Raw genomic sequence first — 24727 nt, 5'->3', positions numbered from 1 at the left:
CTCCGACAGGGGAGGGGGGTGAGGGGTGTTGTGTGTGTATATGTGTGTGTATGTTTGTGTGTGCATGGATGCGAGTGTGCATGTATGGATGTGTGAGTGCGTGTGTGCATGTATGTATGTAATTGTGTGGGGATGTGTTTGTGAATGGATGTATGCATGCGTGGAGGAATGTGGGTATGAGTGTGTATATGTGTGTGTTCGATGGTGCGTGAAGGTGCGTGTATGTTGGGGGGTCTGGAGCAGGAGGGGGGTGGGGGAAAAGAGGGGAAGGGGTGCAGGGAAGACCCCTATCAGCGACAGGGAAAGAATTCCCTGTCACTGATAGTGCCTACCACCATGGTTTTCGTGGCGGTAAGGAAGCCACGAAAACAATGGCGGTAGGTGGGGTCATAATCCCGGCGGCGGGCTAGTGACAGCCGCCTGGTTGGAGACTGCCGGCGGCTGCTGCTGCCGTGGCAGGCGGAGTGGTACATTGGCGGTTTGGCTTGAGCCATGACGTAATATGGGGAAAATGTACCACCAGCCTGATGGCAGTACATTTCTCCATTTTACTGCCGTCCGCCAGGGTTGTAATGAGGGCCATAGTCTCACAGCATAGGGAAGGGCACATTGTATAGTGATCATTAATTATATGTCCTACCTCGTTTACTCTCAACACCAATAAAGTATTTAAAGTTTCAAGAGCTTGTGTTTGGCCCAGTTTCATGAAGAAAAATATCACGTGCCATGGGAAAGCAATGAAAATAGCCCCCCCCCTTAGCAGGTTGGGTATTGAAATCCAGTCACTATTAGAGTAAAGAGGGCCCCCTCGCCACCTCAGCCTCTGAATCACTGCACCTGCTGCACTAGAAATAGCTACTCCCCTGTATTTGCTGTATTTGTGAAAGATGGTCCCTGTTATAACCGCTCTGGACTTCTCCTCTTTCTGTACGTTTTTATTGACTCAATATATTTAATTGATTTGATATATTTCTTGTTTGTCTATTAAATTTGGGATTGCTTGTTCGGCACCTAGAATTGGGATTCTCTGGCATTGTTGCACTTTATAATTACATAAACTAATCTGTCACCTAGGTGAGATAGAAAAGAAGTACATATTATTGATGGTAATTATCAACGTGATGTGAAAAATGTCGAGGGCCGCAGAATGCTCACTTTAACAAGACAGAATAGGCAGTCTATCTGCACTTATAACCACGCCCACCGCACGCCCATCACTATAACTTATTCATGGGCTTGCCTTTCAAATATCCTTTGTTTTCGTTGGTAAGTTCTTTACGATTGTCCCTCCTTAGGGCTGTTTTGTTACCACCTTGGTCATCGACCCTGTTACATGGAGAATTGCACTTTTGTCAATAACTTTGACTGCGAGTCGATAATTTTGACTGCCAGCTAACATCTTTTTCCTTTTGTCTCTCTCTTTGCGCTCATAGCGGTGCTTTGAATCAGCCTGCTTATGTCAACTGTTTTACATTTTTTTCCAGTTTGTGTGGCAAGAAAAGTCCACTTAGGAATTTAGAACGCTAATATCTCTACCTCGAGCTAACATGAGGCCGATTGCATTTCACATGCTTGTTTAACAATCTAACCAAAAGTGCGTTTTTGCCAACAGCAAACGGTGTTGACATTTATGCCCTTTAACTCACCTGTTGGTTAGAGGGCAGGGCGCAATCACTTGTGACCAGAAACGTAGGCTTGTTATTTACATAGGTCTCACCTACATTCCTGGGAGGCATACATAATTATAAAAACTCAAGGGTTTATTAGATGGAAATATTCACCTTTGGCTTAAGGGCAGTATTGAGTGATAGCCTAATACTCACAGCATCAAGTGTAAAGAAAATCAAGTTATTTTGTACATGGTGTTCCATAGAAACAATCAAATAGGACAATAAAGTTAATGTTCATCACTGTAGCATAATTACAACAGAACAGTGGTGTCATCAGACAAATACCAGGAGAGCTACCTGTGTGTGACCCTGACCACATCTTTCCCAACAAACGATCGCAGTAATATGAACAACCCTGATGTGAAGCTTGCAATTCAAGGCCTGTAGGCTAACATACTTCTCAAACCAAACCAAAGCTCCATCAAGGATAACCTAGAATAGTTACAGTCCACCAAAGAGCCAATAGTGTTTCAAACAGTTCTTGATTTCAGATTTTTCTGCTTCCTGTCAGAATTCCGCCATCCTGCCATCAGGTGGCACTCACGAGGATCCTGTGGGATTAGGATGTTAAACCAAAATAGGACAGTGCTCTTTCCAAGACTGCATTTCCAGCACAACATTGTACTCGAGGCCAGATGTCCGCACTACCATCCTCATGGATCATGGTTCCTGTAGTAATTTATATCTCTAAATCCTTTCCCAATTATGTCCTGGTGGTGCTGCTCTATTCTCTCTCTTGATTCATGTATCCCATGGCCTTTTTGACTTTTACATACCTCCCTTTTGGACTTTTCACTCTCTTGGCTACGACCATTAGTCCATTCCTGGTTTTCCTGTCTCATGTCTTTTCTGTCCTGGTTATGCTACTCTTTCCCTTTTTAAGCCCCAGTTCTCCCTTCTTTTCATTGGTAGTTCCCTGATTCCTTGCACCTCATTGATCCATAGCACCCAGCTCTCTCCCTACATATGTGTTCCTCCCCTTGAGCCTCCTGCTGTCTTTGCTTGGTGAGCCCCGAGTGCAGGGACTTGCAACTGACCTTGCTGCTGAATCTCCTTGAGCTCTGTTTGACCCTACTACTATAACCCAGGCTATCCTTACGATTTTTGTTTCCATTGTTGTTCAATTTCATGTTTCTGTTCTGATTAGTTATTTGTAGCTGTTGCTTGTCTCTTGTTTATTCTGCCTCTTGGTTTCAGTGTTTGTCTTGTCTGACTGCTTACAACAAGTTCTGCCTTGCATATGCAGATTTCTAGTCTTGTATTCCATGTTCTTGTTCTTTCTGCATATTCCTTTCCTGCCTTAATTAGGGTGCAGATTCACAATTTTCACAGTTCTGTGTATTCCAGTCCTGACCTTGACCCTTATTCCAGTCCAGCTTTTCCCTGAGACCACTTCCTGTTTCTTTGTACCTTTCACTGTTCCCCTTTGTTCTTTTGTGTGTTATTACTCTGAATTTAATTGCTTCCAAGTGTGCCAGTTAGACTTCAGTACATTTGACTTTGGCACAGAGGACCACCCAACTCTCTTTCTCCATAGGAGCTACTGGGCATTTCCCAGAGCTCTGTGAGTTTAATCTGCCCTTGTCTTCTTGTAAATTTTTTCACCTCACAGAAAGATTACTTCATAGAAGCAGACAAATTATAATTTATAATAGTTTGTGGGTCATTTTCTGATTTCACCTTGCTGTTATTTTTACTCATGTTATATTCATAGTTTCCACTGCAGAGTCCCCAGGTCCATATTCACTGCCTGTTTCAACCTGCTTCAGTATTCAGCTTCTGTCCTGTTTTCCTACCAGTCTTCAGGTACTCTCTGGTTTATATTTAGCCCTTCTCTGGAAAGCCTTTGTCCCAGCATAGTGCAAGCACGATCCTGCTACCTTGCCTTGTCCTGAACTCTGCCAGTGTCCCTGACAGATTGTCCTGCATTTTCTAAATCCCTGACACAACCACAGACTTTGGTTACTGTTGCATTTTGAAAACACATTAGTGTCAGCATCATAGCTAAGGAGAGGGTCGGTGGGAAAAGGATGTAAGGTGTCTGCCATGGTCTGAAAGTGAAAGGGAACCTTCATGGAGCCAACTGGGGCATCTTCCAATGTGGAAATCATCCTGAGAAAATCCGACAAATAGGCCTTCTTTGACAGGGAATGGAAACAAGAGGGCAAGAATGTCACCAGGGGAAGGTGGACCACCCACTCAAAATGCCTTTGCTTTGCTTCTTGGTTGATGACTAAAACTGGGCCCTGAGGCAGTTGAGATATAGGACAAAAAGTGATATTGAACCAGCTAGAAAACAAAAATAACATGATGCCACTTGTGTCTTTCTTCAATGTGTGGGTAATTAGGTTACATGATTCCTTTTTATTACAACATTGGACATATATGTAAACTGCATAAGCATGCTGACAAACATTTCTGTTCTCAATAGAAAGTGGGTGGAACCTTCATCTCTCATTATACATTTGCTGTCACCTAAACCTTAATTGGAAAAGGGTTTTTCTTAAGCAGGGCTAGAGAGTCTCTCACTTCACAATGGATCGATTAGCAATGTGCTATCAATCAGATGGCTAAGTGGGTTGAAAATTCATGGCTTACGTTTGCTATGATTTTCTGGTAATGAGTTTGAATCCTGTCAAGTCCAACTTACCATCCCATCCATCTGGGGTGACGGAAAAAAACAAATGCTCCCTATCCACATAAGAATTCCTGCACTAGCTGACCCAAAGAAATCTCTCGTCTGTGTTTTTTGCCTAGGCCCTACATGAGCTATCTAACTTAAATTCATCCTCTGTGGGCTCGTAGCCATGACACCATTTGCTAAGAATAGTTATGCCTACCAGTTTTGCAGCAAATGTTAGCAAAAGCAACTTCACATCAGTCAACTGTAACACAAAAACTTGTAATCTTCTCAATTCTTTGCTCTGTTCTGCCAGAGGAATTCCAGGAAGCAGTCCCATTCTCAAAAGGCTTCCCCCGTGTCTCTCAGTATGTTCATCTTGTTGATGCACTAATGACAATTCTAGTAGCTGGAGCAGCCTCCATCACCCAGCTTCAATATTCCTAGAGGGATCTGGATGGGGACTTCTGGTCATTGAATCTTAATCACTGTAAATGAGAAGGATCATCAGCCATGGGAGTATTGATATTATTACTTGACATTTAATAGCACTCTGCTGCTTAAATACACAATATTTAATTTCTACCCAGCAGCACACTTGAATGTCCTTGCTGCACCTTAAATGCAATATTGCATTTCTACAGTGTGGCACAATTGTGAGCATTTAAGCAAAGGAATATATCAGATCTCCTGAAGAGGTTTAGGGAGGATGTGTCTCTTTGGAGGAACATCTCTCTTGCCGTTTTGGGGAAATCTGCACTGTGCACAGTGATTTTACTACCAAAGTTCCTGCACATCCTACAAAACACTCCGTTTTTCATCTCTGAAGAGTTCTTCATTATCTAGAGGCTATGGTTGTACTCTGCACCCCCTAATATTTGAAAATAGAAGGGCATCTCGGCTATTGGTGTTGAATTGTTGAGCGTTTTTCTCTCAGTAGGAACCTTCTTTGACATTTAATAGACATGTCAAGGTGATGAGAGGGTATTTCCAGGATGATTTCCAGGATGATCCTGTGTCCCTGCTACAATTAAAACTATGGTGTTGGTTTGTAAGGTTACTAAAGCTGGGATTGCATGGAAAGTAGTGATTACACTGGAGACCCCACTTTGGAATTCTGCTGCTCATGGGATCAGTGGGGCTTCTGCAGGTGGAACTTGATTAGGATTTTGAAGATGAGTAATATCTGGGATGTGAAAAGTGTGAAGTCCTTCACGAGTCTACGTGTGGAGTTTATCCTGGAGACCTCTCTGCATATCAGTGTACACAGTGAGACATGACATGGATGGATACGCTGGTACATTATGTAGTATGCAGGACCGCTCCAGAAAGCAGCGCATCGTTTTCTCAGAACTACTTAATGAAAAGGCTATTTGTACCATAAATAAGATGATGATCAATAATGCACCCGAATGGTCACTCAAACTATGGTATAAGTTGTCTGTTGATATAGGCCTGATATCAGACGAAGATTGAGAAAATGCATAAACGTTACCCAAAGAGGTGATTTTGAGACTGGAGGTACAGCTAGTACAGTTGAAGTTATTGCACAGGGTGCATAAGTGACATAAGCAGCTGCCCAGGTTTGAATCACACCAATCTACCAATCAACTCTCAGTGATGAGGCTTCTGGGTCTCCTTCAGGGCACAAAGAATATTCTTGCAGAAAGACTGACCAGATGACCCCACTTCATGTGCTTCCTAGTGGTGGAAATACCTTTTCATCTTCTGTGCAACCATCATAATCACTGTACTTATGTTGCCTTTGGCAGGCAAGATACTATTTTAATTGAGCATAATTCAATTTTCAAGAAAGGCAATGTTGTTGCTTGGTCCTCAGCTTTTTTCTGGTGCTGAAAGAATCCAAAGCTCCATTGCCAAGTTTTCAAATACATCAGGCAGAGTATGGCAGGCAACCTGCTGTACCTACAGACAGGACATCATGCCTATAACCCATGCCACAATTCTCTGCAGAAGCGGTTGGAAAATGGGCGAATAGCTGGAAACATTATGTATGAAATAAAAGCAATTCTTTGGCCATAAGTGTTGTATTCCTCAAACCGCAAGCAGCCAACATCATCTTGATGGACAGGCAGAAGGTTTAAGCTGACTAGATGTGGCACTTGGCCATTTCTGCCCCAACACACAATTCCAGATGACTTTCATTATTGTTATTGTATACGACAATGCAGTATTCCAGTGCTAATAAACCATATTCTAAAATGTCTTCTGACTATTGCTCATGGGAAAGCAACCAACATTCACCCAGAAATGTCTTTAGATGTACCGTGATGGGGATATAATTAGCTTTTCTTCTAGAAGGGCCATAAAACAATTGATAACCTCCCCCTTGCTGGCTACTTTTCCAACTATTTCTAGACACGCTTGAGCCTCCCCCATTCCAAGAGTAGATTGTGTTTGCACATCTTCTACCACATGCCTTTATTAGGTTTCCTTAAGCTTTCATTTTGTCTGAGCACTTCACTCCTCATATTTTGTTCTACATTTTACACATACCTATCACGTGCAGCTAAGTATAGTACTACAGGACTCTTTCACTGATTGTCAAACATTTTTAAAACCAGACCCCTTGCTCTCTAACATCCCTACTCCATTAAAGTTTTGGTATACACAAAATGGAACAAAGAAGTAAATTACTAAGCAAGCAATGTGGAGTGTGTCCACTAGGTGGGATGGTGCTATTCACTGTAGACACGGTTTCATTTCCAGCTTTTCTAATTCCATGGAGTGATCCTCCCAGTTCAGGACGAAATCTCCTCACCATAGCAGTACAATACACTCCAGAACACACCTCAATAAATTAATCTGCTTGTACACTATCTTTCATAGCCACCAACAATTCAAACCATAGATGATTAGTAATACCCAACATGGTGTTTCAGCTGTTTTGCAGTGCCTTTTTGTCTTATCTCAGGCAGTGCTGTCTCAGCTGGATGGCACTCACAAACCTTTTGGATGCCATTCCAGCCATAGGTACTTATAACACATCATAACATTTGTTGTCACAGTGCCCCTAGCACAAGCTCTCCCTTGATGACTCTACCCCATTTACCTGTTTCCTCATTTTCCAGTGCTGTCACACAACCCTTTTTCACACCAATAACAATCTGATGAAGCACATAGTTCCCTGTCATTCTCTCAGATCTTCTATGTTCCCCCTCGTTGTTGACACTTTTGTGCCATGCTCTGAACAGAACTCAACATGTTCCTTCGTGGAGGCTCCTGCTCAGTGCTCAGCTCCTTCCCATTCTGCTAATAGCTGGTTTTGCACCACTATCTCTCTTCTGCATAGATGTCTCATAGCTCTATCTCACCAATCCTGATCCTTGCACACTCCAGTACTTTTGTATTATATTCACTTTCATCTCCGCAATCTCCCTTTCACTCCCCAAAGTCTACACCACCTCTAAAGTCCTCACAACCTCAACTTCAGGTGTTTCTCCTCTGGCCTCTTTCACTCTTCAGGAGGCACAGACAGGGGATCCTGTCTTTCTGTTGGGAGAAAAATACTGTGTTAACGCCTGCTTCTGAAATCCAGCACTACAGCACTGGGCAGAACCCATCACAAACTTGAGAAAGATCCTCTTCTACCAGGGTTGGGAACATTTCTGCCTTCCATCCTTTAAGCCACCATTTCACTGCCGCCTTTCATTCCTCAACCCATGACCTTACCAGCATGACCCAATGCGCTCACTCCTCCTCTCACTCTCTTCCCTCTGCTTATTATTCTTTTTGCTGGGAGAGTTTGTCTTCCTTACTTGAGATGGGAAATCCACATTGAGGCCTACTGCATTTGAAAATTGAAGAGTTGTTTTAGGAATAGATAGTTAATCAATCTTCTTCCTCTTCTGCTGTAATTTCCAACTCATTTTCACAGACACTTTGAGTATGCAAATTCATGCTGCATTTAGTTGGCGGCTGATTTGTTGAGTTCCCTGAGAGTGCTCTGAGAGATATTAGGCTCTCTCTTGTTTTGTCCATTACAGCTTTGTTTCAAATTGTCTTGCAGATCTCCAGTTGAAGAGCTGATAGATTGTAAACTTGTTTAAACTGCCCTTCTATGGAAATTATATCATTTACTTGAGACTTGCGCATCGTCATATTCTGGGTACAGTGTCATCCTGAAGCTATCTGGCTGTGGTGTTGTTACAGCTGGTGTCAGAAAAAAGTGTTGTTGTGGAAGCTGATGCAATTAGAGACAAATGTAGGGAGAATGTTGGGTTTTATGTTCGTAACTTCATCATCATTACCACCCTTTAGGTAGATCCTGTTTTTGAGGTTGGTGCATCTCTCTTTCACTTTCTTATCGTCTATGGTGGTAGTGACATTACTGCTGTTGCCACGTGTGCCTTTCATTTAACACTGGATTGTTTCTGTTAATCCACCGGGTACAACTTTGTCATGGTGTCTGCTACTTCTTTCATTACCATGTCTCCGAGTATCCATTTGAAAGAACTTGGAAGCCTAATTGGTATTATTTTTAGGTTTTACACCAACCATATTTTTCACCCCAGTTGTGATGTACTACACATTGTCACCTGTTTTCTCCTCCTCCTGGTGCTTAGATTGCCTCATCTGTCTTTTACATTCCACCCACTCAGCCATCTCGCTTCAATGGGAGGAAAACATCTGTAAAATAATTGGCACCAGTATTACTTCCCAAAATATATTTGCGTGAACATCTATATTAACTACTTGCAAACAGAAGTTGCTGAACTCATCCAAACTAATTGGGGACACAATGAAACCCTACATCAGGATAATAACACAATCCCTTGCATCTCAAATTCTGAAAGTAAAAAATGAAGAAGAGACTTAGGAAACAACCAGATAGATTATTTCAACTGCATATAACCCTGACCATCTCCTAATCATTTAAAGCTCAGGAGATATACTCTCAAATAACAAGCCTACGAAGGTGATCTGCAGCAATATTAACTTCCAGAGTGAACAAAAAAACATTTCACCTTGACTTAACTTTTGTGAACTATAAGAAAAATCAGAAAAACTATTATGTTTTATAAGCCAATGCAATAATCATACTTAAACAATTACTCACATTAGAGACAATAATGTGGTAATTAACTATCGCAGCCAGGAAATCATGGTGATATTTGAACAGTATTACTATGAATTATAATTGGAGTATTTATTTGAATAGCAGTCCTACAGCAATCCACAATTACGTTACCATGTATTAGCCTAAATTACATGGAAGTGAAAATGGGATTTTTAAAGCAGCTTTTACACTACAGCAATTTACAAGTGCTATCCTGAACACGTCTTCTAGAAAGACTGCAGGATCTGTCAACATTCCTGCTGAAAAATACAAAGTTGTAGTTAACATTATTTCTTAAGTACTTAAAGAAATTCAAAGTACTAGATATCCACTTCCTTGTTGGCATGAAGCTTTAATAACTATCTTTGTTAAAAAAGAGAAACATCTACTTGATTGCCACTTGCATTACCCTATATCATTGCTAAATGTAGATCTTAAAATGTATACTTCAATGTTGGCAACCATGATTAATAGTATTATTACAGTGTTAGTTTCAGAGGAACAACAAGGCTGCATTTCAGTTATTAAGTTGCTAGACAGAGCAGATGTTTTACATCGACTATTAACAACATATTATTAGATGAGAGAATATTTTCAATAGCGTATCATGGCAATTCATGTGGGAATTATATAAAGAATTTAATATCCTGTTTGGATACATAAGCTCATACAGACAGCATATCAAACACCAATAGCTAAAATCATATACAACAGGATTTACCTCCTCTATAGAAATCACTCAAAGCACCAGGCAAGGCTGCCCACTTTTGACTGCTCTGTATGCTTTATACATGTAGCAATATATTAGGAATTTAAGAAAATCTATGCCAACATCCCAAACCTATCAATCGATCTCGCTTAACAGTCGATGCTGATAATGTACATGTACCCACACACCATACTAACCGTACCTCAAGCATCACAGAACAGGAGGCTATTACATTTTGCAAAATATCTGGCTATAAACTAAATTCTCACAAAACTCGAAATGTTCTAGCTGGATGGGCTACTAGCACAGATATACATGTCATATTGAAGATCAGCTATTTGGGAATAACTATTGCTTCAATAATAAACCTCTGTATTAAACATAACTGCAGGTTCCCATTATAACAAATCAAAGCTTTCTAAGCAAAATGGAAATATTTGCCGACTTCCTTGATAGGATGTATTCATTTGGTTATGATGAACATTAATTGTACTTGTATAGCGCTACTTACCCCTGAAGAGGCGTCAAAAGATCGTTCTGAAAGTATTATATTAGTTTTGTGTAGTACCGTTCGATGTACCTACAAATTACTTTAAACAGCTTGACTTCATTTTTTCGAAATGTACCTGGAAAGGGAAAATAGCATGCAGATCTATTGTAATAGCTGAAATTGCCCATCACCAGGGGAGGCTGGGCCCTCCCAGAACGAAGGCTGTACTATTGGGGGAGTTTTGGAAATTGCATCAAACTATTATATGATGACAACTCGGTGAACTGGCTGAATACAATATTTCGGAACAGTAGTCTGTGCAGTGGGGAGTGACAAATATGACAATGATAATTTGGTACGATATTAAAAAAATCCTCACAGATTTAAAATCATATACTCTATCACTCAAGAGCCCCGAACTTCCGAAATGTTTCACATTTTACTATTCTGCAACATGGTATCAAACTAGAATTTCTCACTTAAAGGATTCTTTTGATAATAACGAGCTAATTCCTTTTTAGATTTAAATTAAGACTACGTCATAATTAATTCTTTGAAACTTTATAAGAGCCTTTTCAATAAAAATGATTATAATTTTACACTGCGTTTAATTTAACATGATTAACTCTAATCAGCTATCGATCTCTGAACGATAAGCCTGCCCTATGGAATTCAAAACTGATGACTTAATACGATGGGTAAATAAATGGTCTTTAAAATTAGGAGAGGAAGTAACAAACAATTTGGGCTCTTACTCATATTCTCAAATATTTCTGTAAAATTATCAACCCAACTATACTACGTTACCAAGAATATCGCTCTTCAAACAACTTTTTTGTTACCGCATCTACCTATAGCAAGTGGTGTAAATCAGTGTACCGCTGCCCTTGGTGTTCTACTGAGACTGCAAACAACAGGCATATGTTTGTTAATTGTCTCAAATTAAATGAATTATGGACCTCAATACCATTTAGAATCGAACTTCCACGACTCTCTGTCTCTAATCTCACCCATAAAATCATTTTATCACTGAGTAAGGCAAAAGACTACGTTTTCTATGCAATAACAGTTGTTAAGCTGATGAATGCTAGAACACACCCACCCATGGTGGATGGTGAAGGGAAGTCACATCAGCATATGAACCGAAATATCTGGTAGCCAACGAACGAGGTTGAACTGCTACGTTTCAATGGATATGGGGAAAAATCAGTGACTTTAGCAAAATCAGTTCTCTTCTTTTCTAAATTGGTGGCTCAAACTGCCAAATTCTCATTACTTACTTAATTCCTTTTTCAGTGATCTTGTTATGATCTTACTTATGGAATGTATTATATGCTGCTAAATAAAAAGGTGTACATCATGGATTTGTATTGTAATTGTAATTATTAAAGTAAACAACAAAAATAAGATCTCTGAAGCATATCAGTGCTTTAAAAGAAACCCACATTGAAGCTGTTATTCTTGATTGGTGCACAGATAATCCTCCCTCTCAACCTCTCTTGGGATTATGTTGGGGCCCAAAAGTCCTCTGCATGGTGACTGACATGCAACCCTGTCCAAGGTACTCCAACTGCATGAATATCTAAAAACCTTGTACTCATTCTTGGTCCTGGGCAAACATGGATCATGCTTTTGTGCAATGACCTAGGCCTGTCTCGTGGATTTAGCATCTGTTTAGGCTTGGAGGGGAGCACCAGGCGCTAGCCTCAAAGTGGTAAAGGGCTACTGCACCACCCGGAGTTAAATGGTATGGGTAGCGGTGGTGGCAACATATCAGTATTATGTTTTATAATAATCACTAATGTGAAGATGCCTTTTTACCTGTGTCCCTGAGTAGTCCCTACAGACCGAATCTTGGAAAATTCCGCTGCTGTGCATTTTTTTAATAAATCAACTTTATTGATTTTTGTATACGGTAAGCAAACAGGTAAATATTACAGTAGTCCTGGCAGCTTCATACAACTTGCATCGAGACATCTTGAATTTGTATCCTTTACATTAAATCAGCATTCTGTCACTATTTAACCCATAGTATGCCCACCATTTACCTTAGATTCCAGACTGTTTTGGGGGGCAGCGTCTGTCTTGATAAATTGGCTTTTTCAGCTTTGCACACCAATCCACCGAATGCCATTTCCACAAGGTAGGGGGCATGGGGACTTTCACTTGCTTGTGATATCTCTTTTGGTGACCACTGTGGCCGCTCCCACCACAATATGTTCACCCCTGTGCCCACTGGGGCCCATTGAGATTCTCTAATACACCAAAAAGGGCTACTCTGGGTGATAGATCTACTGGTCATTTCAAGACTCTGGCTAGTACTCCCTCAATTCCCAACCAAAACCCAGCAATTTTGGGGCATGGCTAAACCATATGAAAGAAATGTGAGTCTGCATAGGTGCATTTAAAGCAGGTGGGGTGGAGAATCTTGCACCCATGCCAAAGACAAACGGGATGTGAGATAGGTGACATGCAAGTAAGTTAGCTGGATCAATCAAAGGCAAGAGGAAATGGCAATTTCCCGGGGGCCATTAGCATCCCGCCAATCAGTGTAATCAAGGGGGTCAACCCAGTTCTTCCACTTCTGTTTTATGATCCTAAATGTGTCAAGTGCATTAATAGTAAGTGTATATATATTTGGCATATAGCGCCCTTCCCCAGTGGACCCATCAGGAACTTAGTTTAAAGTCGGCTAAGTGCACGTAAATCTGTTGTCTTAGTTAGATGACAAGCAAGGGTATTGCAGAGCTGCAAATATTTATGGATTTGTATTCCAACAGGGAGAAGTCAGTTTGAAGGTCTTGAAACGAACAGGTGTCATCCCTGCCATATGTTTCACTGGTTTGTCATGCCAATTCTGTCCCATTTCAAGAAGTCTTTTTAATTGAGCGGTGTGGTCCTGCCATAATGGAGTTTGCTCACTCATTTTGCCTCTGTTGTGCATTTAACGCACCTTGTCCTACATGGTGAAATTATGTAGTGCAAGATAGTGTGTTACTGACTGTGGTACATAACATGGAGGCCTGTGGATTCCATTTTGGGGAGCCCAGGGTGTAAGAGAGCTAAGAAGTTGTAGACTGCAGACCTAGACTGGAGATGTGGGTTACTGACATTCCTGTGGGTTGGGAAGGGGATACACTGAAGGGAGAGGAGCAGAACATCCTTTGTGCAAATCAAAGGCTTTTATGATTCAGGAAGGGTGCTGGTCAGTGGGACCTGGGCACAATTTTCAGACTTGATGCGGAGTCAGATAAAGTACACACTACAGGAACACAGAATCATGAAAGAGGGGAGGCAGGGCCGTTGATGTTAGGCATATATCAGTTAGGCTAACACCTGGAGTTGACCCGGAAGCTATATCCTTGGCCAGTCTTGTGGATCCATAAGTTCTGGTTCCACTCCTTTTGGGGCACAGTGCCTTCTGACAAGAACCAGTGGGCAGTTCAAAGGACTCCACATCCACACATGAATTTCAAAAGACCAGACACTAAATAAAATCTAGTGTCTGAGAGAACAGTATAAAAGGGGGAGTCAGAATCCCATTGTTCATCAGCATTGACAACATCAGCACAACTTTGAGCTTCTGAAACCAGGACTTCTAGTCTCCCAGCTGGGTGATGGGGAATCACCCAGGAAACTAAGAACACTTGCCCTGTGCTTGGAGCACCACCCTTTTGTCTTCCTGCTAAGTCCAGTAAGCCCTGTGAGGAGGAGGAGAGAAAGCCCGGATGGAGCAAGGTCTAGAAGGGATGCTGGTGAGTAGATCACAGAGAGTGAAGTGTGACGCGCTCATCCAGTTGAGATCATTGTTGTGTGGGAGTGATGTCTGCCCTTTTGTGGAAGTTGGCAATCCCCCCATCAGGGCCACCATGAAGTTTCAGGCTGTGGCTTGTTGAAGCAGAGCTGCTGGGGCAGTTGCCCTTGCGCGTGACTCCCGTCTGGAAGGAGGGGGCCACTATGGCCATTCTGTATGTTGCTTGGTAGAGCTGACATCATTGGGGCCACTGACTAGGTCGGTCCATGATTCCTATATGTCAGCAGGGGGCCACTAGGACTGCTAGGGCAGTCAGCCACATCGAAGGAGTCCCATTGACCCTCAGAGATCAAGAGACAAAGTGCCTTTACATCACCTCTATTGCCTGAACTGCAAAGGAAAAGCTGTCTGCTGTAACTGGAAGCTGTCGCTGACTGCGACCCCTTCTGAATGCCCCTCCCACTGAATATGGAAAAATGTGGTGCATCCCTGTCATTGCTGAAACATGGGAAGATACGTCCCGGCTCCTGAACACTCCTTCAGACTGCGGGCGGGTAAGAGATCAGCATGGCGGGCAGGTCTTCTGAAAGTTACTTGAAGTCAATGTATTTGTGCCATAGCAAGCTGAACTATCAGAGCCAAAGTGAGACTTTCTTGCATTGCTAATGTGGCCAGCACCTGTGGGGTCGCCTCAAGTAAACTGCCAGTAAGACGTTAGTTAGCATGGAGAAGGGAAGGACCAGGTGACACTGCCTAGTCATGCGCTCAACCTGAGCGACTTTAGTGTGTATTATTTAGAGTATTTTACTTTACATGCATAACAAATACTTTGTTTCTTAACAAAAGTAAGTATTGAACTAAACAAATAAATTATTGGGGTCATCATTTGTATTTTGAGTCGTGGCCTGTGCTTACCTTGTACCTTCCTCCCTGAGACGCCTTGGACTGCTCAATCCGTGATGCCACTGAGAGTCAATGCTGAAGGGGTAGTACTTGGTCCAGCTGTTCGGGATCCACATTAGGTTGGGCCCCAGGACAGCAGGAGTGAAAGGCCTGAACCCCCACAGTAGACCAGTAGCCATTGCCTGTCCCATGGATGTCTGAAAGGGGTCTTGACAGATTCCAAATGCCACCAATAAATCAACCCTGCCTTTTCCCTTTGTATGGGAGGATTACAGTAATGACTCCCTCCAAATATTGCAAGCTTCCAAAGAACTTCAATATCCCCCAAATGGGTGCCCACAGGGGTGCTCACCCGACTGTCCCATCAGAGCCATTGCTTTCCACTTACTATTTCTTGCCCAACAACCGTCTAAAGCTTGCCCCTTCATTCAGGTTTGCTCTATGACCCTAAGGAGCGAAATATACGGCATTCATCATGGTCTCCTAGTCTGCAGCAGTTCCTTGAGCCTTCTCCACGTCTTTTTTTTCTTTTTTCTTCCCTTCAAACCTCAAGCTCCAGGAAACACTCCTCTCTGCACTAGAAAAGTCGAACATGTCCTTCCAAATATGACAACCCCAGCCATTATCTGATTTTACCCCAGACCAGCCAAGAATTAGAGATTGGTCCTAATATTTAAGTACACTTGTGTGACCTCTCTGTCACTTGTCAGACATGACACTGGGAGCCCAATTCACTAACAGCCTCTGCAGTCATGGGGTAATCTCCGCAATGGGAAACTGCAGCGTGGAGACTCTGCCACGACTGCAGAGCCCCCGCCACAGCTGCCCAGGCTCTTTGTGAATCAGGCTCTCAGTGTGTACGTGCACTTATTCTCATGCCTAAGCCTGCACCAGGCCCACCAATGGCTATGGAGATCACTGTACACTCCAGGCACTCTTATGGAGGGACTAAACTTGAAATGCACTTGACATTTATCGTTAGCTAAGAAAGGAAGTAATCATATCAAAAGATATATCAAAAGTACTAACGTTGTTGCGCTGCATGAAGATATGGAACTTTCAACATTTCCCCGTAGTGGGGACTTTCTTGCATTTAGGAATTAATTTTGGATTGGAAATGAAAGTTATATTTCGTTATGATGAAAAAGCACCTGGAGTGACGCAGTTCGTGGTTGTTTAGGTTCTTGTAAGACTTTGATTTTAATCACCAACAAAACCCAACCATCGTTGTGATTTTTGAATAAAAAGAGATTTCAAATGCTCCTACTGAAATTAATTTACTGAGATGCCAGTGTTCACTTATGTGCATCTTTTCTTTTGCAGACTTTGAAACTATCGAGCCGGGTCCTCGATAAGATAAGCACTGGACAACTTGTTAGTCTCCTTTCTAACAATCTGAACAAATTTGACGAGGTACGTTGATGTTCCCCTACTAACTCTGCTTGTTCCAGTTAGAACTGTTGACACAACAAATCATGTGGCAAAAACATTTACTCATAACCCAGTTCATAATTGATACAGTTGTATATACCCCTTCTGCCTACTCTATTTCATTCTTCTATAACCTCCTGACCTCTATAAAGTCTCCTGAAGCCTCTTGGGCCTTGAGCACACTACATTTATGCCCAGTGAATTCCCAGTGAAGGAAAATCAGGTAAAACAATATGGGAACATATTCAGTGGATTGTTTGCCGTATGTCAGATGTAGTGCATCCAAACATTTTTTTTTTTTTCACTTGCCTGTTTTGCTGCTCCAAAGTCTTTTATTCCTTACTGCCATTGAAAGCTGTTATAACCACCACTTCAGGCTTGAAAATATAACTTTAAGCAAAGCTTCAAGCAGAACTGTCTTTTGCGATGTGACTGTGCCCTTTATAGTAGTTAATATTTAGGCCTACACCACAGTAAAAGACATGTCACCCTGTGAATAATGGAGAAAACGGTATTTATGTTGCGTCACCATATTACGGAAGTCAATCTTATAATCATTGCCTGGATATGTGTTCCCCAAAGCAGTCTATGTTACAGTCTCAGTGCACTGATATCATCTGATGTTTGTCTGAGAGAACCACAGAGGCATGTACAATAAATCTTCAAAATAAATGACTCACTAAAAAAACACTGGCAAAAGCAACATGGCTTATCTTCAAAAAGCAAAACTATTAGCTTTGCCAATGCTTGTTGACAAAGGCATGTGAACGCATCTGTCAATCGTGATGACAGCGACTTTGAAATGGGTTTCCCTTAATAAAAAGAAAAAAAATCCATGTTTACCAGACATAGGTGAGCCTGAGTCTTTGCTCAGGACTCAGGCACATAGGCTGGCATGCTTGTAATGTTTATTTTTTTTATTTTTAAGGGAAACCCATTTCAAAATGGCTGTGATCACGATGCCTGGCAGACATTTGTTATTTACCGTTCTAATATGGTGGACTCTCTTATTGGAATGGCAGTTTAAAAAAATATTCCAAAAGACGTTTATGTCATGCAAACAGAAAAATGAATACGTCCAGTGGAACTGAGAGCGGTGCGTGGAGCAGGGACATCTAAACATTAGTTTGCTAGTGACAATGGCTGATTTTCAGTTGATCTTCACACAATTACCTAACTTATCTCAGCAATTAGTAAACCAGTCGGAACAAATCTCCTTCGTTGTTTGCTTGCACTTGTTAATTTCAATATTTTCATACCTACTAGAACAGTGGTTCCCAACCTTTTGACTTCTGTGGACCCCCACTTTATCATTACTGGAACCTGGGGACCCCACTGAATCATCATTGGACTGCCCTCCCCCCCCCCCCACTGAGTCATTACTGACAGATGGGGACGTAATCTGCTAATATTATTTAATTTTCTAAGCAGTCGTGCACCCCGTGAGGAGGCTTTGCGGACCCCCGAGGGTCCCCCATCACAAGTTGGGAACCACTGTACTAGAAGGTTTCTACCAGGCATGCTGCATCTTCACATGTATGTTGATCTGTATGAAGCTCGAGGTCTGTTAGTACTGTCAAGCATGCAGCATTGCTGCATAATGAACACGCCTGGTGACCTGAGCTGGTTGCTACACAGAGTATTTCCTTAGTGATATTATATCAACACCTTTGGTGAAGCACTCAATAAAGTTCTTTGTGCGCCGGCTCTCGTTGATTGAGCCGAGTATGCTGCAAATACAACGAGTAGAATCGAAGATATCTGCCAAGTGAACCTTGACCTCTGGGAGAATCAACCTTTATGTGCAGAATGTGGAAACATTGCTATGTGCTCTTTGCAATTCTCACTTTGGTGACTGTGTGCTGAGGGGAACAAAACCACTTCTGTTAATGTGCTTCGCTGCATGTTAATTTCACAATGCTCCTCCATACTGGACCACATGTTTTGCAAGTAGCTCACTTCACGGCTCGCTGTGGTAGGCTTTCGCGCACTTCAGTAAAGATTGAATGTTTGTTCGTACTTTTTGCAGGGTCTGGCTCTGGCTCACTTTGTGTGGATTGCACCGCTGCAAGTGCTGCTGCTGATGGGGCTGCTATGGGACCTACTCCAAGCTTCGGCATTCTGCGGACTTGGCTTTCTCGTGATAATGGCCATTTTCCAGGCCTGGCTAGGACGAAGGATGATGACATACAGGTGACAAACCCATTTAACATTTTATTGTGAAAATATGCAGTTTAAAAAAAGCATATTGCTAGGTGGAGATAAAAGCAAGTGAAGGAGCACAGATTGGATAGGGAAGGAGAGATCACCTCAATGGTTTGATCCAAGCAGAAAGGGTCGTCACCATCAGTGTTGCAGGTTCAAATCATTAAAATGTTGGTAGTGATGGAGACTCATTATGTGTTGTATGCAAAACAATGTACTCCTCTGCGTTGTCCTAACATTTTAAGCGCTGATGGTTATACCCTCTGTTCTACGCCTTTCTTTTGACATTTGGGGTAGTTCGCTCTTACGCCTTCACAACTTTTATCCCACAAACGATAACCAGTCCCGTAAGAGATGACCAGCCAAAATGTACATTTATATCCTTTTTTTGCACATGTTGTTGTTTAATAGGGTGCAGTAGGAGCCTGCGTATCTAGTCAGAATCCGGGCATTTTTTAAATGGGTAATGGATTGCACATGAATGCATTTTTTTAACTGAAAACGGCATCATCCAAAGATTTGTTGTAGCGAGATGGACTTTATCTCAGCTTTCAGAAATAGGGAGAGTGGGGAAAAATGTTTTTTGCCACTGTTCTTTTGAAACATTGTTTAATATTTCCTATTTTCACAGTGTTTACCTGCTTGAAGTGTGTAGCCTCATAGTGCCTACATACTTGCAGTCTGTGGGAGAAAAGGTCTGAAACCCATGGTTGAGTCCACAAAGCTATTTACTTTTAAAACTAGATAACATACTGAATTCAGCAAAGGGTCATTTGGGTAGAGAGGACAGTTTTTTTGCTAGGAAAAAATCACCGAAATAAACAATAGTACATTTTAGTGGGTAAAAATAAATATGAATAAAGGTTTTCATGTATAAGTGTTTGCACTTACGTCCAAAATAATAAATGGATATACCATAATTTCCATCATCACCTGGGTAGTAGATTACCATGATTCTTTATTTTGCATCCAACATGCATAAACTCATAATTAAAATCCAATTAACAAAATTTAGATATGAAGAAAAGCCAAGCATTTTTAAAATGTAGCAAAGAACCTTGCATAAGGATCAAGTAGAATTTTTGATTGCCCATAACTCTAATGTATTCTGAGGGGATATTTTTCAAAAAGTGTTTTTGATGGATACTGACCTACAATTGGAAGCCAAAATTACAGAGACATTCAAACAATAATACATTCCCCACCATCTGGCATTCCCACACTATAGCTGACCAGTGTTACACATGTGAGGGTGAGAGAATTGCAAGGTACAGCTAAGGCCCAAAACACGACCACATGAAAGGAGTACATGATGCTTGGAATAAGATTACATTTTGATTGGTTTCCTTGTTTGGCATATAATGCCAAACAATGAAACCAACAGAGACTAGGCAGAGCCTAGAGATTTATAAAAATTAAAGACCTGGGGTCTCTATGGTGATGTAGCTTGCATGGAGCCCGCTAATGTTTCTTACCCAGAATTTCCTGTAAATGTTACAATTTGAATAGGAAATACATACTTTCTGCACAATAATGGAAAAGAGTGTGCCAGAATTTGAAGGGAATGACAAAAGTTCTACCATACAGTCTTCCTGCACTTCTCCTGATAAAACAGTGCCACAATTATTTTGGTAGGTCTAGTGCCCAGGAGAGGAAAGGCCACAAATACACTGCGGAAACATCAAGAAAGTTGCTTGGAATTTAAATAAACGTTTGAGATATGGGTAGCTGGCGTACTTGGGCAGAGGGTGGGCTGGCATCAGTAGAAAAGTATCATACAAAGGATTTTCTGAAACAACAGATTTGTGTAGATCCAAGCATGTTTTCTTACCCAGAATGCATTGCAAATGTCAATAATACACTCGTAACACATCACATTTTCTCTTATGTTCCATTGGGGATGGGAGCAGAATATGGTCACAGGATCGGGTTTTACCCAGAGAACCCTGCTAACCAAGGGCATTTCTGAAAGCTAGATATACAAGGTGATCCAGGGTGGTGTGGCATCTGTGGATCTCTACATGTTTTCCTACCCAAAATGCCCTCCAATTGATAACCTATGCCAAACAAAACCCAATTTCCTCTCACTTGCGTAGATGAATGCCTGAGACATGGGAAGGTTACCAATCCTGGGCATTTCTGAAAGCTACAAATCCTGACGAAACTATAGTGGTGAGGCTTGCATTTTCCGACACAAAATGCTCTGCAATGTTAAGAGTATGGGTGCTAAAGCAAACTCACTTTCTTACATTGATGCCTGGTGTCTAGGAGGAGGATCCTTGCTCTGGGATTGCCCTCTTGAAGGGGTCCCGGAACAGAGATCTGCTAGGGAGATTTTTATTGGGAAGATTAGTTCCTCACCTTTTGCCACTTTCTAACGGTTCTTCTTCTGGGTTAAAAGCAGTCGAAGATCTGATTGATTTTATTTTCAGTTTAATTACATCAGTGTGTGTGCTGGTTGTCATTCAAACCCCCAAAGAAACCATGGGCAGCAGAGGTTGATGTTCCCATGCAGCCCAACCTGGGGCCTGAAAAGGGAATCTAGCTGATGCATGCATACTGGCCACGTCCTCAGCACTAAAGAGGCTAAACCACACTTATATACTGCAGTAATTAGAATGGACAAAATGGACTTTGGCAAATCCAGTAGGTCTGGCCTTAGCAAGCTGGAGTTATGGTTACATTTTTGTTACATTTGATAGTGAAAGTACATGCCACAAAAATAAAAAGAAGAAAAAAACTGTAAACCTAAATGTGGTGGCTATATGCTTGCAATAAAAGTTTGAAATAAAAACTATTTTTCATTACATATAATTTTAATATAATACCACAGGGTCTTCCTAGGAATCAAGTGTACTTAAAACAAGCGAGCAAGCCCTTTTTTTTGTACTGCACCCTGCAGAAAAATATGAAAATGAAAATGTATGGTTGTTTATAAACTATAGTCATGTGAACACATAGTTTAAACAGTCACAGATAACAAAGGAAAATAGAAAAATAATAAATAATGGGAAGAAAAAACATTAATAAAGTATTGAACATTTGACACCTAGAAGTGAATTGCACTTTAAGTGGATAGTCAGATGTGATCTGGCAAAATGAGGTAACTCACTGTGCAAGAGAGCCAATGGCTGAAGTGGGCTGACCCATCATACTAGACTGAGGACCATATTTATGAAAAAGTGGCGCATCAGAGCTGATGTGCCACTTTTTCTGCACCCTGCTACCGGTATCTAACGACACCATGGTTGTGCCATATTTATAATACAGTGCACCATGGCAGTCAATAGCACAATAGTGCAACTTTTTGATGCTATTGTGGCGCTTTGCTACAGTAGCATCAAAAAGTTTGATGCTAGTGTAGCAAAGTGCAAGGAGACCTATAGGTTTCTATGGGTGCATCATTTTAACTCCTGCTCTGAGCAGGCATTAAAAATGACGCCAAAAATAGTGCAGCTAAATCTGTTAAATTTCATTGTGCAATTTTTGCGGGCCTCCTAGCGACAGAAAGCTCCACTTGCACATATTATGCCTGACGCAGGCATAATGTGGCCCAGGAGGTTACAAAGTGGTGCAATGCATGCACTGCACCACTTTGTAAATATGGCGTTAGGAAAAGGCCACCTTAGCACCTCATTAGTGTAAAGAAAAAACAATGATGCTAAGGCAGCACTAAGGCGGTACAAGGGGCTCTTAAATATGCTCGTGAATGTTGTGGTTTTGTGGGATGGATACCTGTAATTGTGACACTCTAGAATTTTACCTCAACCGAGGCATTAAAAATGATGCCAAAACAGTGCAGTGAAATCTGTTCAATTTTATTGTGCCATTTTTGCGGGCCTCCTAACGACTGAAAGCCCCGCTTTCATACATTATGCCTGATGCAGGCATAATATGGAGCAAGGGGTTACAAAATAGCGCAATGCTTGCATTGCGCCACTTTGTAATTATGGCGCTGGGAAAAGGCCACCTTAGCACCGTCTTAGTGTAAAAAAAATGATGCTAAGGCAGCACTAAGGCGATGCAATGGGCTTTTAAATATGCCCCTGAATTTTGTGGTTTTGTGGGATGGGAACCTGTACTTTTGACACTCTAGAATTTTACCTCAACAGAACTCTCAAAATTAGACAAACAAAAAAAGGTTAAACCTCAGATTCATGAGGCAATGTGTCAGCAAATTGAACATGACTGCACAAGTCAACACCATCACTGCCTCCTGCCTTCACACCCTGAGGACACCCTGAGGATGCTGAGGAAGATCTTCAAGTGGCTTCCAAGCAACACTTGAAAAACTATCAATCAAGCCCTAGTCAACAGCAAGTTGGACTATGGGAACACCTTGTACACCAAACTCAGTAGAAGACTACACATCCTCTGGAACTTGGCAGTCAGACTCAACCTAAACCTCCCACACAGAACGCACATCACACCACACCCCTGGTAGCTCCTGTGGCTTCCACTACACTAACATGCTCAATTCAAACTCCTCACTCACACATTTAAGGTACTACACCAGTGGTTCCCCACCTGCGGTACAGGGACCCCATGGGGGTCCACAAATCATCATCAGGGGGTCTGTGGCTGCCTAGAAAATGAAATAATATTAACAGATTAGGTCTCCAGCTTTCAGTTATGACTCAGTGGGGGGGTCTTTGAATTCTAATAATGATTTAGTGGGGGTCCCCGGGTTCCAGTAATGATAAAGTGGTGGTCCACAAAAGTCAAAAGGTTGGTAACCACTGCACTACACAACTCTGGCCATACCTACCTCAACAATTGCATCTCCTTTCACCAATCACCTAGACATCTATGCTCTGCAGGACTCCTCCCCTCACAAATTCCATGCATTCACAGTACCAGATAAGGAAAACAGGCATTCTCTTACATCGCTCCTAAAGTGTGGAACTGCCTTCCACTCCACATTGGAGACTTCTCCTCTTTTCTTGAATTCTGCAAGAAACTGAAGACCTGGCTTTTCAATTACCCAGCGTACTAAAGGCAGGGCTATGCACCTACATCTGTTTAGTGCTGGATACCGTTGCAAATATTAGTGTGTTTTGCAAATGCACATAACTGATTTAGTATGTGACTAAATAACTAGATGTGTCCAAAACAATGCAAAGTCCTGAACCTGTCCTGTGACATGGAGGGCTGTACAACAATCTGTCTCACTGTAGACAGATTACTATTGCTACAGTCAGAGAGCATCACATGAAGCAGTCGTGGCTGCATACCATGTTTGTGATTTATGGTGTGAAAATACTTTTTCTCTCTGTCAGTGAGAGGGCATTATTCTGCCCCCGCCCCCTCAGTTACAGTTTCTCTGTTATGTGAAACCCAGAACATGTTGTTTACACATTCGTATGCATCTTAAATATGTGTTTTACAAGCTGTGTGATACATTTGTGTGAGCATGTGTGTATGTGTGCATGTGCTTGTGTGTGCCTGAGTCTGAGAACTGAAACCACTAGGATCCTTTATGGATGTTCCTGGTGTTAGCATGGAGCAAGTTGAAGGTTAAAGATAGCATCCCCGGCAGTGGAAGTCTATTACCTGCATTTCTGTAGTTAGAGAGTGGAGACCAAGGAAGTGAGGAGGAAGGAGACAGAGGTACCTTTTAAAAAAGTCCATGAAGACTTTGTTAGCAAGGGACAGCTGATTATATCTTCCTGCCATTTGGTGGATTGTAGGGGTGAGTGATGGGACTGTGGTTTCTGTTGTTCAAGGCAAGATTGTTTCCAGGGAAGGCCTGCCCCTTTAACTTTCTTGGATTGCCACATCAAGGAGGCCAATGACAGCTAGGTGCATAGAACTCACATTCGCTGTGCCCATATTTTGTGTACTCCTGTTTGAAACTGGCCTCAG

General features: G+C 41.8%; 1 protein-coding gene across 1 annotated transcript in view; it reads left to right on the top strand.

The window, feature by feature from the left end:
• The window catches only part of CFTR (CF transmembrane conductance regulator), a 1002572-nt gene that overhangs the window by 239992 nt on the left and 737853 nt on the right, over nt 1–24727 (top strand). Inside the window, exons 5-6 of the mRNA XM_069228908.1 lie at nt 16550–16639; nt 18687–18850. Coding sequence (XP_069085009.1) covers nt 16550–16639; nt 18687–18850 — 254 coding nt within the window. The remainder of the gene's footprint in view (nt 1–16549; nt 16640–18686; nt 18851–24727) is intronic.

This window comes from Pleurodeles waltl, chromosome 4_1 (assembly GCF_031143425.1).
Source record: "Pleurodeles waltl isolate 20211129_DDA chromosome 4_1, aPleWal1.hap1.20221129, whole genome shotgun sequence".
Taxonomy (NCBI): Eukaryota; Metazoa; Chordata; class Amphibia; order Caudata; family Salamandridae; genus Pleurodeles; species Pleurodeles waltl.
The sequence above is the reverse complement of the archived record's forward strand: the minus strand, read 5'-3'. Positions and strand labels throughout refer to the sequence as shown.